This window comes from Pieris brassicae, chromosome 10 (genome assembly GCF_905147105.1).
Source record: "Pieris brassicae chromosome 10, ilPieBrab1.1, whole genome shotgun sequence".
NCBI lineage: Eukaryota > Metazoa > Arthropoda > Insecta > Lepidoptera > Pieridae > Pieris > Pieris brassicae.
This window is the reverse complement of record NC_059674.1, coordinates 18303409-18319429: the sequence shown is the minus strand read 5'-3', so window position 1 is coordinate 18319429 and position 16021 is coordinate 18303409. Positions and strand designations below refer to the sequence as shown.

At 31.3% G+C, this 16021-nt stretch overlaps 2 protein-coding genes across 2 annotated transcripts; one reads left to right on the top strand and one right to left on the bottom strand.

Moving 5' to 3' along the window:
- Nucleotides 1-55: 55 nt before the first annotated feature.
- LOC123715009 (ATP-binding cassette sub-family B member 10, mitochondrial) lies at nucleotides 56-10801 on the bottom strand. The gene is made up of 10 exons (XM_045669777.1): nucleotides 10342-10801; nucleotides 10056-10262; nucleotides 8658-8860; nucleotides 7695-7829; nucleotides 6721-6867; nucleotides 5610-5841; nucleotides 4735-5012; nucleotides 4405-4488; nucleotides 2556-2708; nucleotides 56-1772 (listed from the first exon to the last, which is right to left on the bottom strand). The coding sequence occupies exons 1-10, from the start codon at nucleotides 10691-10693 to the stop codon at nucleotides 1494-1496; spliced, it is 2070 nt and encodes a 689-aa protein (XP_045525733.1). The 5' UTR covers nucleotides 10694-10801; the 3' UTR covers nucleotides 56-1493.
- Nucleotides 10802-10861: 60 nt separating this feature from the next.
- On the top strand, nucleotides 10862-15759 carry LOC123715010 (Golgi resident protein GCP60). The gene is made up of 10 exons (XM_045669779.1): nucleotides 10862-11169; nucleotides 11407-11620; nucleotides 11745-11813; nucleotides 11895-11999; nucleotides 12297-12557; nucleotides 12790-12872; nucleotides 12942-13130; nucleotides 13789-13899; nucleotides 13989-14107; nucleotides 14609-15759. Exons 1-10 carry the CDS (start codon nucleotides 11049-11051, stop codon nucleotides 14723-14725), a joined length of 1389 nt encoding a protein of 462 aa, XP_045525735.1. The 5' UTR covers nucleotides 10862-11048; the 3' UTR covers nucleotides 14726-15759.
- Nucleotides 15760-16021: the final 262 nt, after the last annotated feature.

The following is a 16021-nucleotide window of genomic DNA, read 5'->3' as shown; positions in this document are numbered from 1 at the left end:
AATTACTTGTATATTTTTTGTTAAATATATTCACAGAATAATAATTAAAACACAATTAAATAACCACTGTATTTATTTAAATAATCCATTACCCGATAATTCTATACAATCAAAATTTACATCTAATTTACAACACAAACATATCACAATAAAAAACTATTGTTTTAAAAGTTGTACGCTTGTCGTACTTACGGCTAAGTCAATATTTGAATTGAAGGCTTACTCTGTAAATTCGATTTTATTTGTGACTTAAGCACCGAAAAAACAACAACTTTTCCTTTTTAAACGTTAAAATTATTTACAGAGTAAGCTTGCTGATTTAAATTTAATTGTTGCGAACAATTATTTTGTATTGCTCGTTTTAAAATATCATTATTTCCAAAAATAGTTAGAGTATTTTATAGGATTTTCCGTCTAAGTTTATTTTTCCATTTTAGACCGTCCATAAGTTTAACAAAGTTTAATATAGGTACTAACAAAATAACTAAGTTACACGTGCGTGTAAATAACATACATATTTTAACCTAACTCTGTCAAACTACTTACTAAAAACAACCAAAAAGATAAAAACAATTAAAAAAATTTAAGTTATTTTTCTCACAAGATGGCGCGACTAGTTTTCAATTAAAACCAAACGCGCAGTTGTAATCAATTAATATATACAAAATGTAATTTTATTATTTAAATAACCGTCATTATCACACGCTAATTTTAATAAAAAATTGCACAAACTTAATATTATAATATACTATAACAAAAAATTTCGCAAACAAAATGGCAGTGATGTGATCACAATGTTTTATTGTAATTTTGTCAAACAAAATAAAAAAAAAATGTTCATAAACCACAGCACCAATAACTAAGTGTTACCTGAAAAATGCTACCCGATTCCCATATCTGTCTATATCTTTCTATGTAAACTGTCAAATGCGCTCCGTTAAACTCTATACTTTATTGACCGTTTATAGTTTCCTCGGAATATTTTGACAGTATATAAAACTGGCGCCAAAAATGTAATAACTTTTTCTTTGTTACTTTTATACAAAAGAATCAAGTACAAATATATTCTGTTGCGTGGAAAATGCAATAAAAGACTTATTTAATCTTTGTATATAAGAAGAATGTAATTAAATTGATATAGTTTCTATACTCAAATATTCGTCATAACTGGTGTTAGTTCTGATATAATTCATATTATCAGCAAAATTTAAAGCTCAGAGCAATCCAGTGACTGCTATTATTATTATTAAATTATTTATTATAATCTATTGCATATTAAAAAACTACATAATAAGTTGTGGTTTGTAGCAATAGTCGATCTTTTATTGAAAATTAAAATTAAATTATTTTAAACATCAGAATTAGCACAATTAATGAATCAATATTTTTTAAATTTATTCTTTTAATTAACTAGAAGCCATGTCATGTCTCGGAACCGATAAGAAAAATGTCAATTGAAACGTCATGCCGTCACAATTACTCCGAAGTTTAGGTTAACTTTTTTCTTTAGGCTTCATAAATGTCTGATGCGTTATGAGCTCTCTGAAATATCCGTTCGGCTTCTCCATTAATTCCTTGTAGGAGCCCTTTTCCACGATCACGCCGTTGCCTATCACCGCGACTTCGTCCGCAGACTGAATGGTACTCAAACGATGTGCTATCGTCAGTACTGTGCGCTCTCTGCTTATCTCCTTCAATGCTTTGTCGACTAAATATTCGGAATAAGTATCTAATGCCGAGGTAGCCTCGTCTAGGATGAGGATTTTTGGATTCTGCAATAATAATAATAATTGATTTCCATAGATTACAAACAGACCAGGCTCCTGATGTAGTGAGATTTTAGTGGTCTGTGACTTGTCGGTTACATTTACTATGTAGGAATATAAAGAATTACATAAAGTAAAAGTTATAAAAAAACATTTTAAATAAATAGGTATATCTCTTCTTGAAGGGTGCTATGTTGTCAGTATTAAAAATACTGTAATGGTTATATTCATACAAAAAAAGGAATAATAAATATAATATTTATAATTGTCAAATTCGTATATTTTTTTAAATATTTTGAAAGTAAATATTGGCAATGCTACTCAGGGATAATGTTCCAATGATAAAATAATATTTTAAATCGGTTTTTAAATCGGTCAGGTAGTACTGTAATAGTTAGAAACATAGAAACCTTCTCTCCATATTAGCACAGATTATTACAACTAAACAACAAATAACGCTATGTTCCTGTGTAGTAAACAGACTAGACTTTTTATTTATTTCTGAATTTTTAATTTAAAAGATTATATTTATATCAGAGTATAAATCAATTTGGATATTGTTGAATTACGAAATCCCTAGCAATTGACACTAGGTCAATTGTCAACGTGACATGTGCTATACGCAATCCATGTTAAATTCCGTTACATCAAAGATATAAACGGGTAATATAAATGTAAGGGAAAAGAAATAGTAAGTGAATAACTAAATTAACAAAAATAAAATTATACAATTCATAATTATACTTTCGAGTATTTTAGCGCCATGTTACAGGAATAAAGAATAGGTACCTTAACAATAGCCCTGGCGATGGCTACCCTCTGCTTTTGCCCCCCACTGAGCTCGGAGCCCCCCGCCCCCACCTGCCTCTCCCACCCCGCTCTGCTCTGGTTCGCCAGATCTTGCAGCTGAGCCGCTTTTGCTGCTTGGAGCCATGCTGCCTCCTGAGGTGATTAATAAAAATAAAGGTAAGATTAAGAAACGAGATCAGCTCGTACTATGACACCCGTATGTCAAAATCCAATACCTCTTTGACACACAATAGCACGACACACTTTACACATATCCCTAAGTCTCGGCTCTGAGTACGCTTACTTAGACAGCGCAAGGCAGAGTTCGTAAAGTTGTAAGTTTTATTGATCTAGAAAAAATCCCACAGATTCCTAAACTATACATTTGTAAGTGTGTTAAACCTTGATTTAGTGGCATAAATGTCTGATAATGTTTTAAGTATATCTTTTTTGAAAGAGTTAGGGGGGGGGGAATTGAATATGTTATTGAAGGCGTGGTATATATAATAGGCGTGGTGGGGTACAATTTATTAGAAACAAGACGGAACTTCGACCTATTATATACTTAAAGTCTTGTGGGGGGGTTCTTTGTACCTAGGGGATATGCGTGACGGCGAAGGGCAAGGTTGTTTGCAATACCACGGGTCAGAACCGGTCTGTTCACCGCTTACTGTAGACTGCCTCCGACACTATCGACATTTTTTACATGGTCGCAGAGTACAGTATCTATATTGTGTATACACAAAAATATTACATACATTATGCATTTAATATTTTTCGACATTATCGTATTAGCTTATTACTGTTCAGTTAATGTATGTTTTTTTATGAATAAATAAATGAATATATGTCTAGTGTCAAAAAAGGTCGTACAGTTCCTGTGTCATCGATTGATTTAAATAATAGAGGATTTAATTAAAAAAATATTACATAAATCAAACAATTATAAATTGATGCTAATAAGAATACATACTGTATTCGAATGACAATTCTCGTCAAGAACAGGTGTCTTGCATCGGCTATCTATGGTGCGTCAATGTTTCAATTGGTTTGTGACGTTTTACGTGCAATTTTAATGGTTTGTTTGTTATAATTTATATGTCACTGGCTTTAGTATATATGTGTTAATGATTTAAATATGTTCGACGTCCTGGTGGACGGAAAAACTGTGTACAGTTTGTGTTTCCACCACACCAACTTCCTATCTATTAAGAGCATTTATACAATAAATAAATAAATATTTTTTTAGTCTATATTAAACACTCGCGTATAACAATAGAATATAAACGTAATAATGAAATGTTAATTGCTATGAAACGAATAAATACCATGCAATAGTTGAAGACCTGGTTTATACCTTGCTATACTCCCGACGATTAAGGAAATCGCCACGCTTATAAAATGCCAGCCATGTATAAATGTTTAATGTAGAAATATAGGAGGAACCGGGGAGTTGCGGGGGTATTTAATCAATATTGTTATAGATAAACAATTAGTTGAACTAAAATTCGGGTACATAATCTGTGGGCTGAAAAGTTCTTAGGCTGACACCTAGATGGCGCTACTAGTAATACATATCATTTTTAGTTCAACCTTCAATAGACACGTGTTAGTGATAATGAAAGTTTTGTTGGTTTTAAAAATTGTCTTTCAGACCACAAGAGAACGCTGGACAAAAGTTTTACGCTGATGAAGAAGCAATCGTAAGAGGCAGTGGCAAATGAAATCGTAATAAAACCGGTATCGAAAAATTGTATGGTCGGTACCAGACTTGAATAATAAAATCAAAAAAAGATTTTTTAATTGTTAGCCCACGAACATTTCTGTCCAACTGTTATAAAAATCTTACCTTATCATTTGCCTCCAGTGCTGATTCCTCATCCAGGCCATACATAATGTTTTCCCTTATCGATCCAGTAAATAGCACCGGTTCCTGGAAACAATAAAATAATATAAAATCTTTGTCAAAAAAACTTCAGTAGTGACTGACGGATTAAATTGTGGACGGCGACAAGAGGAGGCTTTTGGCAATATCAGGATTACTGCCATTTTTTTATAGAACAGGGGGCAAACGGGCAGGAACACCCGATGTTAACTGATACCGCCGCGCACAGACACTCTCAACGGCTCGCGAGTGCGTAGCCGGCCTATTAAAAATATTTCAATAAACAGCACGCACCTGACTGACAAAACCAAGATGACTCCTCAACCACACCGGATCCAATTCCCTTATGTCACAACCATCTAAAAGAATCCTCCCATTCTCGGGATCATACAGCCTCAATATTAGAGAGGCGATGGTGCTCTTTCCACACCCTGATCTCCCCACAAGAGCCACCGACTTCCCCGGTAGGAGATGCAGGTTCAAACCCTTCAGCAATGGAGCACCACCGTAATTATATGTTATGTTTTCTAGTATGATTTCGCCACGAGGACGGTCTACTGGTCTGAGACCGCCTAAAACCAAAGATTAAAATCTTAAAATGTATTTTTAGTGTTTTTTTTTTATTTTCACTGAATACAATCAAACACTCAACACAAAATGAGTTATCTCTTTCTGTCAAATCGTGTTAACGCTGTAATGAAAAGAGACGAAAATAAAAGATATCTTTACGAATAACAGTGCGTATATATATAAATATATATATTCATCATCATCATTGCTTATTAAACAATAGTTAACATAATATAATATACTCTTAAAAGTGACACTTTCTTCTATAATCCTTAAAAAGATAATATTACAAATCCCACCTATCCTTCTTCATCAGAAGAGTGTTAACAGAGGGATAAAGAAAAGCTCGCTTGTTCCTATAAAAGTGAATGTTTAGAGTTAAGGCAAGTGTCCTCTCCCCCCCCCCCCCATAAAACCTCGTTTAAGAAGAGTTTTCGAATCACCTCCCTAACAATCCAATTACCGCCCTGTGGTGTGTGGGGCCCACGTTTTATTTAAGCTCGCCACCCTGCTTTAGAACCCGTGAAATGTGCAAACACTTCATCTATTTCACTGATTTAAGTCAATCTGATTAATTCAGAAATCAAAATAAAACGCACCGGAAACTGGAATTTTCGGCTCGCGATCCACAATTTCCCAGAGCCGTGTCGCAGCACCAATTCCCTTATTCATCTCTGTATAGAAACTGCTAAGTCCACCAATACTTATGCCCACATAAGCCGCATAGAGAAGGAACGACGTCAAATTACCCACGGTTAGTTGCTCTGTGGCCACCATACCACCCCCATAATAAAGTACTAGGATTATTATTGTGTTGCCAGATAGACCCGTCTGTAAACGTAAAATCATTTACCCAACCTATAGTTAAATAGACTGGTAAATAATAATTATATCAGTTCCGCTATAGCCTACAGCCATTTTTAGACATATTTTTTATACAACATGTGATAAACGAGCAGGAACCTCGCCTGATGTTCAGTGATACCATAGACAATCTCAATGCCAGAAGTGCGAGTGCGCTGCCGGCCTTTTTCTTAGTATAGAATTATCTGAGACATGACGGTGTTCGGATGATATCTTTTACCGTGTTAAGATATACAGTAATTAGAGTTAAGAGTCGCTTGAGCCAAAATAGACAGGCTTAGTTCAATTACACTTCATTAAACTCGACATTTCGAGAGATTTTCATCAATCGTGGTCAGCGTTTCTATTAGTATGCGTACTCGCAAAATCAAAATACAAAATTATTCTAAATATTTATTTAACCATACGGGCGAAAGGCCCTACCCGTGTATTATGTCAAGATTTGTTGCGACCATTTCAACAATATTATTCAACAATATAATCTCAATCAATTCCCATAAACCATAAATTATAAACCTGAACCTTTCTTAGGTAACTATAAGTGCGGAGTTTAGAGGTAGTTTTAAGTATAATGAAAATGCATTATATATGATGTGTTGGACTTTAATAAATAAATATCACCCTGCCTTATTAATTTTAGCTGATTTAGGTAAAACTATCTTTCGACTAAAGGGACAAAAAACTATTCATGAATATATTAAAAACCAAATTGTATAACCTCAATCTTAAAAACTAAGACAGTCCAAATGCACTCTTGAAGTACTTCCGTCTCTTTCTTCAAACTACGTTTACGCTATAATAAAAAGAGACAGGACTTCTTTAGTTTTTATAAATAAGAAAACTTACCAATCCATAAAAGCTCCCAACAGCCAACGACTCCTTATAGGCTAATGTCAATATATTCTCTATTCTTTGCGCATACGATTCACATTCTCTCTTTTCTTTACTAAATGCTTTCACTGTTTTTATATTTGATATTTTTTCCTCGGCTAACTGAAATTTAACTCTATATAACTATTGTGCAGTTATAGATACACTTTGACCTGTAAGTCTAATTTAATATTATACGTTTTGTGATAGACGAAATCGAAAATAATTTATATTAATTACTTAGCGAAGAATCGGTTTTAGAATACTTGTAGGCTTGTCCAGCCCTTTGATTTTTTTGAAGTGTTTCACTCAACGACTCAAAGTTATGTGGTGGTACTCCAGAGGTGGGCGTTTGAACGCACGACCTCCGCACACGATGAATTATACTCAACGGAAAATTAAATTATAGTTTTGAAATGAAACTTCTTTATCGGCGTTGGAAAAAAAATACAGTCACATTTTTCGATTACGCGTCACATTTTTCCGTTACGCGCCATCCTTTTCTCGTCCCTACCACGGTTGATTCGAAGAGATTCGAAGCAATTTATAACGATAACAATGATAGTAATAATTCTAATACAATTAATGAAATTCTGTAATAATCTTAGTAGTAATACGGTAAAATGAAATAATTGTATTATTTGTATTCATGTCTATGATAATAAAAGCCTTTTGTTAAACTTTATTTAACTAATTTCTGTAAAGTTGAATATAGTAGATGATTTTTCGAAAAATAAGGTCCGCACACATTATTTTTTAAGTTACTCACATTAATTATTATATATATATACAATCGCATACGCTGAATTAGCAATCCAGCTCTCTAAAATTAGTTTGCAACAATCGCACCTATACCTCAATAACCACATAATCCAATTCCAATGTAGTCCTGGCACAAACTTAAATTTATTAATTGCTGTAAATACAACTTTTAAATTAAATCTTCTTACCTCACTTGTATCAGCAAGTGTATCCTGTAATTGTCTTGTAATACTTCGAACGAATCGTCCATATATAACAGCCAGTACCGATACCGGAGGTACCACACACAAACCAATTAAAGCTAGCGATGGTGACATATAGAACTGAAAAATTATATGTATTAAGTCCTGTTACAATATATTGTCATATTTTTAGGTCTAACACCGGTCACGATGTTTTAGCATACTTTAACATACCAGCAAGGGTTATTTATATAAAAATGTATTGTGGTTTTAATAAAAGATACGCAAAAGGAAATAACAGAAAAAATATTTATGTAATTACGTCAAAGTCAATATTGTAAAACCATACAGTGGTACTTCGAGATACGAGTTTAATTCATTCCGTAGCCTTGCATGTATGTATAATCTGTTTCAGCACCCAAATCACCACTTCAGTTGTTTTTGAATAAGAAAATGATTTCACGCTTGAATTCAATAGACATCATATCATACCCATGGTTATAAAAATAACTGTGATAATGTTTTGTTAATGTACAAAGAGCACAAAACGTGAACCCAACTAATCAAAAATACTCCGAAAACGTAAGAAACAAGCAAACAGGCTGGAGACAAGGGAGAAACTGTTAGTGTAGTGTGTATATTTCAAATCTTGCTCTCATCTCAAAGCGAAATATCGCTTGCTCGGCTGAGCGTATCTCAAAACAGGCGTATATAGAGATACCACTGTATAAGAATAATTTAAAGAAAATGATCCTTGAAATGAAATTCATAAAAAATGTTTCAGGTTTGTCTATTTTGCCATATTATGTATTCAATATTTTATCTCATCTGATCAAAGCCAGGTTCTCTAGCATATATGTTGTATTATCAAATACACCACAGAGGCGTTATTTTTGAAATTATAATAGTCTTAAAAGATCTATTTGAACAATCAATTTTATGTGTAATATATTGTTTAATAATCCATACCATCATGCCAGTTCCAGCTCCCACCATAAATAAAGATCTTAATCCATCACTAACATTTTGGCTTAGATTTCGTCCAACCAGTTGAGTATCTGCAGATAATCTATTTACAAGTTCTCCAGTTGAGTTTTTACTAAACCACTGTGTTTCTTGGCGCATTATTGCACCAAACACTTGCTTACGGAGGGCCTGTGTCATTCTTTGTCCTAAAATATTCTAATATTAATTTGATCCTAATTATTAGACTAAGTAAACTAAAATATTTGATAACAACCTATATTATTCAATTATTTATTAAAAAAAAATTACATTACAATATAAAAATTAAACATAATTAAATGTAAAGGAAGGCAACTTGCAGCGTTATCGCTTTCGAGCGATCTCTTCCAGGCAACCATTGTGAGTAATGATAAAAAAAATGTATTAAATTACTTAAGGTAGGCAAGAAGTGCAAAACTACATATTACATATAGTTATAAAGAAGAAACTAAACAGAAACAAAAAATAAACTAAAGTGATACTGGATACATGAAAAACTTTAAAAAGTAAAAAGTGCACATGAATCACAAGGTAATGTTTGTACAGAAGAAATTTAATGGAAGATAGAGATAAAAGTTAAGCAAATAGGGACGGGAAGTGAATTCCATAGCCTAACTGCAGGGACCTTAAAGGAATCGCCAAGAAAGGAGGAGTTATGAGATGGAATTTTCGGAAGAGTGTAAGCTATAGTTATAAGCTCCTAAAAATTTGAAATCATTTTTGAGATAGGAAGGAGTTTTAGGGTTGAATAGGTATGATTTATTAGGTATTGTTATGATAAATATTTAAAGGAACAACTCTTTATTTTAACAAGGACTTATTATATTTAATAGTAAAAAAGTATTGACTTCATAATAAATATAGAATCAAACTTCTATACTGGGTAAACACAAATTACTTACAATTATTTACATAACTTGATATTAAGAATGCATCTAGCTTTTTTTGGAATCAAGTTTTATTAATTTAATTAATTTATAATCCTGTTCCTTCTGAACAAAAATAAAAATTTACTAGTTAATATTATAATTTATTCAATGACTGCTTGAATAAATAGTGTTGTTTTTAGGATCATATTTTATGTAATATATGAAACAAGGTTACATGACTCTTATAAATAAATAATTTAGACCACAGGTTGATTTAGTTAAATTTAGCTTTTAGGAAACAGTTTCATTCCCTAGCTCATATAATGTTATCATTATTATGCAACAACATACAAAACTCATTTATCCAATTGTTTATGCAAAAATGTAGTACTGTGATATTTAAAAAATTGATAAGAAAAGTCTCAAGGTAATATTTTTAAGTGTATGCACAACTTTACATATATGAATATATTTAAATATTTTTTAAAGTTACCTGATATTGACATTAAATAAACCCTGCCAAAGTTGCACAATCCTCCAAGAAGAAACACCCCACAGAGCATTAGACACAAAGAGTCAAGTTTCTCTCTTGCTGCCCCCAAATCACTGGTTGTATCATAAATAATGTCTAAAACTTTCCCGAGTGAAAATGGTACCGCCATGGTCACACTTGATGATATGATAAGAAAACCAATAGCACCTAAAAAGTACCATAATGCTTATAAAAATTGAGTTAATAAACTTATTAAGGAATTAACGCATTATTATATCTTCAATACCTGTTAGAGTCCATTTTTCAGGACCAGCTAGACTGAATAATCTTCTCAACTCTGATGATTTTAATTTTACATTAGTTGTTATCACAGTTTTATCTTTTAGGGTTTCAATCTGTCCATTTTTCTTTTGAGCGTCAACTTCACTGGTATAGCGTCTAGTTTTCACAGTGAAAATATTGGTTTTACTAAAGGTTTTTCTTTCAAGACTATAATGTAAAACTTGAATGTTTTGACTAGAATATAACTTGGATCCACAGTGCCTGCAAGGCCGGGCGTGAATCGATAATTTATTAAAGATCTTCGTCCTGCTGGGTAGTTTAACTTGAAATCCTTTTAAAATAAAATTTTGTAACATGTTGAAATAAAAAATTAAATTTTATTTAAAAAAACAAAAACATAGTTGTCACATCACTGACATGCACAATCACAAAATGCACATTGCACAGTGTACTAACATCTAGTCTAACACGTAATAGTGTCAAATATTAGAAATAGGGGATAACTTATTGTCATTGTCACTCACACTGTGAGTATCGTCGGCTACAGAAGACTATTTCAGTCGCCAGTCATAACTCATACCGTTCTTGTCAGCAACGATTTGACTTTTCTATTTTTATCAGTCATTTTCTAATTCGTAAATTGTTATTTATATTTTTGCATAAGAATTTGAATTTAACTGAGTCTCAAGAAAAACATTTAGTCATAAAAGGATGAGGGTTAACGCAGAAAAAATTCCTCTCGAAACGGATCAAGGAATCATAGAGAGCGAAGAAAGAAGATGGGGTCTACCTTTGCGAGAAGTATATAAACACGGACTGTCTTTTTACAAAGGTAAGACCAATTTATTGTTCCTTGTATTTTTATTAAATAATGAATATATATTTAAGTATGTCTCTTATACTCTACCTTTGTTACTTAGTATATTTTGTATACGAAATTTTGAATACTGTATACCGCACAAACCTGTTTGATACAGTAATTTTACTTTTGCGCCTACTTCGTATATCTCTGCAAGTCACTAATTTCGATATTTCTCAACACTAACTAATATTAATAATTTATTTCCAGATAAAGATGGAAAGGCTATGCACTTGAGTTATGAAGACAAGCTGAAGCTAGTAGCATATACACAGCAAACAGCTCATGGTCCATTGGATGTTACCTCTGCTTCACCATTAGGAGTCCTAGATGTCATTGGAAGAGATAGAAGAGCGGCATGGCAAAACCTAGGCCAAATGTCTCAAATTCAAGCTATGACAGGCTTTGTACACACTCTGGATAGGTAAAAACTTTGCTTATTTAGAATTATTATATGAAGTTTCAAAAAAGTTAATTATTTAACATAAATAAAAAAAAAAATACTATTGTTGTACTAACAAAATTTTCACAAACATGATATTTTGCAGATTGTGCCCATTATTTAGACCTTACTTGGAAGCAATTCAAAAAGATATGGAAGCAAAAAAACAGGAGGAGTAAGTATACTTTTGGCATTCTAACATAAATAAAACCAAGACTGATGTAATGTACATAATCCAAATGTATCTTGTTTCTAGGATAAATAAAGAAAGAGAAGAAAAAAGCCACAAAGATTTGGAAAACAGAATTATTCTGGAAAAAGAAAAACAACAGTGCAACAAATTAACTGAAGACCAACAAGTGTAAGTTTTAAGTTTTTAATACTATAAAAGTAAAAACATTTTAATTACAAATTTAATTTAGATTTTTAGAATATAGATTTTTTTAAAGGAAGTTATATTTTAATATTAATAAGAATTTATTCTAACAACTTCAGTAATTATCCTTTTATTTTTTCTTTGTTAGAAGCCAATTGAGTAATTTAATCAAATGACCCATATTCTTCATCACTATTGAAGATATAAATAATTTTAACTTTTATGTACAATTATTAACAAGAAACAAAATGGCTTATAGAAGAATGAACTGAATTTTTTCAGGCAAAGAATAAAAGATGCACTCAATGTACAGTCTTATGATCAGTTTTTGGAGTATGCTCGACAGCAGTTTCCTGGCAACTTTGACCAACAAGCTGTACTAATACGTCAGCTGCAGGATCAACATTACCAGCAATATATTCAACAGCTTGCTGTTGATGAGAGATTAGCAAAGTCAAATATTTCTTGTCTTGAGGACAAAGAAAATATTGAAGTGACAAAGGATTGTAATTCAAATGATACAGAGAATGTTGTTGATAGCAAGTATGTATGTTACACACTATGAATAATATAGAAATGTTACTTTAAGGGACCCTTTGATGATCTTAGTGTAATTGATTCTAAAATATTGTTATAATTAAATATGAATCACAAGCCTTTTGTATCTTTAAACCCAAAACATATTTGAGAATATACCCAGGAACTCTGATAAATTGGTTTAGAATTAAACATTTATTATAAACTCATTCATATTTTAAATTAATTTTCTTTTAAGAGCAATGCAAACAACAGAAAAACCTGAAATAAGTGATTATAATGATGAGTCAAGGGAGGATGAGGGTGAATCGGAAATTGATGGTAGGTGTTTAATTTCAAGATTCTTAAGAAAATTATTAAATATAAAAATTATACTTATTTTAATACCAGATGGCTTACCAGCAGTTGAAGAGGCTCGTATGTGGACTCGTAGTGAAGTTGATGAGTTCAAAGAATCAGCTCGGGCAAATGGAGGAATGCTAACAATAGGGCATGGGGAGACAGTGACAATACGAGTCCCAACTCATTCCAAAGCTCGGTCCATATGTTGGGAGTTTGCTACTGACCATTATGATATAGGTATGATATTCTCTTTAGTAATGTTTTTTTTCCTCATGCTCGGAAAAGATACTGGATTTACCAACCCAGGATTCAAATGAAAGGGGTGATTAACTTAGGAAAACCTCAATTTGTAGTACCTAAAGTACAATTGAATAGTGCTGGAATTAGAACCGCATTCAATTAGATTTATCGCAAATAAATAATTTAAGTATAAAAATTAATTAGTAAAGATATTTTAATAAATGACATTAAATTAACCTTTCTCCCATACTATACTAATTATAATAATTTATTTCAAGTTTGTTTCACAGGAAACACTTCTATCTTTATTATGTTAGTTATATACACAAAAATAGTACTTTATATTTTAAATTTGCGATAAGTTATAAAATTATGCTTTTTTATATGGACCACTGATATACTCTAAATAAAAAAAAATAAAAAAATAAACTTTTTCAATCCGTACACAGAATCCAATTTTGAAATCTGTTTGTGTCCTTATTAATCACGAAAATAACTAATTGCTTTTAATTTTAAATGCTATTTGAATTTATTGTTTTTTTTAGTTTTAAGTGATTGTATATGCAGTTCAGGCACCAAGGTCAAATCCCTCGGTGAATTAGTTACTCAGTTTATTTATATTTTCTAATCAATCAATCTATGTATGTGTTAACAGGCTTTGGTCTTCACTTTGAATGGAGCAAGTCAAATACATCAGAAGTTACTGTACACGTGTCGGAATCTGATGATGAAGACGAAGGCGATGATGACGATGATGCAGACGAAGGTAAGTTTCATTGCTTTTGCAAATAAAAAAAAATTGTCTTTTAAAAGAAATAATTATGACATCGCAATTAAAATTTTAATTTCTTACAGAGTATACAATTCAAAATAACTCCGATCCGGAAGTAGGTTCCGGCAAACGAGTGTCAAACACACCGCGGCCTCTCGTCAGTCTTATTGTACCTATATACAGGCGTGATTGTCACACTGAGGTAAGTAACAACGACAATTAATAATTTAAAAAATAATGTGTTGATTTAATTTCATCTGAAATTAACGACGATCCTAATATATTCATGCTCGGACTCGTGAGAAATAATTGTAGTTATTAAATGTCCTAATAATTACATTTTTTTTTTAATTTAACGCTATGTGGAACCAGCTGCCCACTAAAGTATTTCCGATTCAATACGACTTAGGGCCCTTGAAGAAAAAAAAGCGTAGCAATTCTTAAAAGGCCGGCAACGCACTCGCAAGCCCTCTTGAATTGAGTGTTCATGGGCGGTATCACTCACTTGAGCATCCAGACCCTTTGCCCCTGTTCCATAAAAAAACTATAAGTTTCTGCCAACTGTTGATTTTTCACACCTTACCTATATATTAGTTGAGAAAATAAAATTTACATCCACATAAGGCTGATGCCTCAGCTGAGATGTTTCTCATACAAAATATTGTGTAATAAAACCAAAGATTTAATTTTTATTATTATTCAGGTGTATGCAGGATCTCACACCTACCCTGGCGAAGGCGTTTATTTACTCAAATTTGATAACACATATAGTCTATGGCGGTCAAAAACTCTGTATTACAAAGTATATTACATACAATAGATGTATAATGTGTTATAAACATATGTATATTTTAAAGATGAATTAACTAAGTGTTTGTTAAAGAAAATTTTGATTTTACAAATTAAAACAATTATTGACTTATCCCCACAATTAAAATATGATAATTAATAAAAAAATATTATGTCTCTTGTCATATTTTTGTGGTGGAAATTATATTATATATATATATATATATATATTTTTTAAGTTTAACAATTAATTGTTTCGTCCATTTTGGGATTGTATATAAACCATGACAACTATAAAAAAATATTATATATTCCATTTCGCTAATGGGTATATTAGTAATTAGATACTTAGTGAATTTATTAAAGAATATATTATTTAATCTAAATACAATTGTATGTTTCAAATTTATGTTCAGTCATGAACTTGTTTTAAGCACAATTAATAAGTAAAATATTTTTTTTTGTTTTAATTCAAATTTTATATTATGCTCTACTTGACCTTTAATATATCGTTCAGACGGATGCACTGTCAAAGTATTTCTTAATGTGCATAATATCAGATTACAGATTATATTATCTATGTTTATGAGAAGACATTGTATATTATGTTTTTACATCTAGTCCCAAAAATAAATATCATATTATGCTTAATATATTTAATTTGATAATATATTAAATTTGTTTTCTCATTTAACGGTACACTGTAAGATGTAGCTTAAGAAAAAAGATAGTATTAAATTTAATGCATTTGTTAAGATGTTCTAGAATGTATATTTGTTGTGGCGTAGTTCCTCTGTATTTTGTAAAGGTATTATCGTTTAGAATTTAGCAATAGTACTTAAATGTGGTTTAATAGAGTACTGTCGAAATCTTTGTTTTTATGAAAAGGAAATATTTACATAGAAAGTTTTATTTGGAATGTATTATTAACCTGTCAAACCTGGATCTATTCTGATATTGTAATACACATAAATTTAAAAAATATATTCTTTAGGATATATTTATTTAATATGAGAAATGTTACTGGAGTAAAATACTTGTATTACATATATTATTATTAAACGAGTTGTTATTTTGCACTTTATATCGCGTCCTTTTGTAATTTTGAACATATTTTGCCATATATTAAAAAATAAAAATATGATAGCAAATAGTAAAAATATTATAACCATTTTTATAAGAATAACTCACCCCACTCTTACTTTTTTAAGCAGGCAAACTCGAGACACTCATTTCGATTTTTAATTAATTTAGAGCTGTGGCCACACCGACAGCTGCAGACTTTTCACAGATATCTTTGAAAATGACATATTACAAAGAGATATTG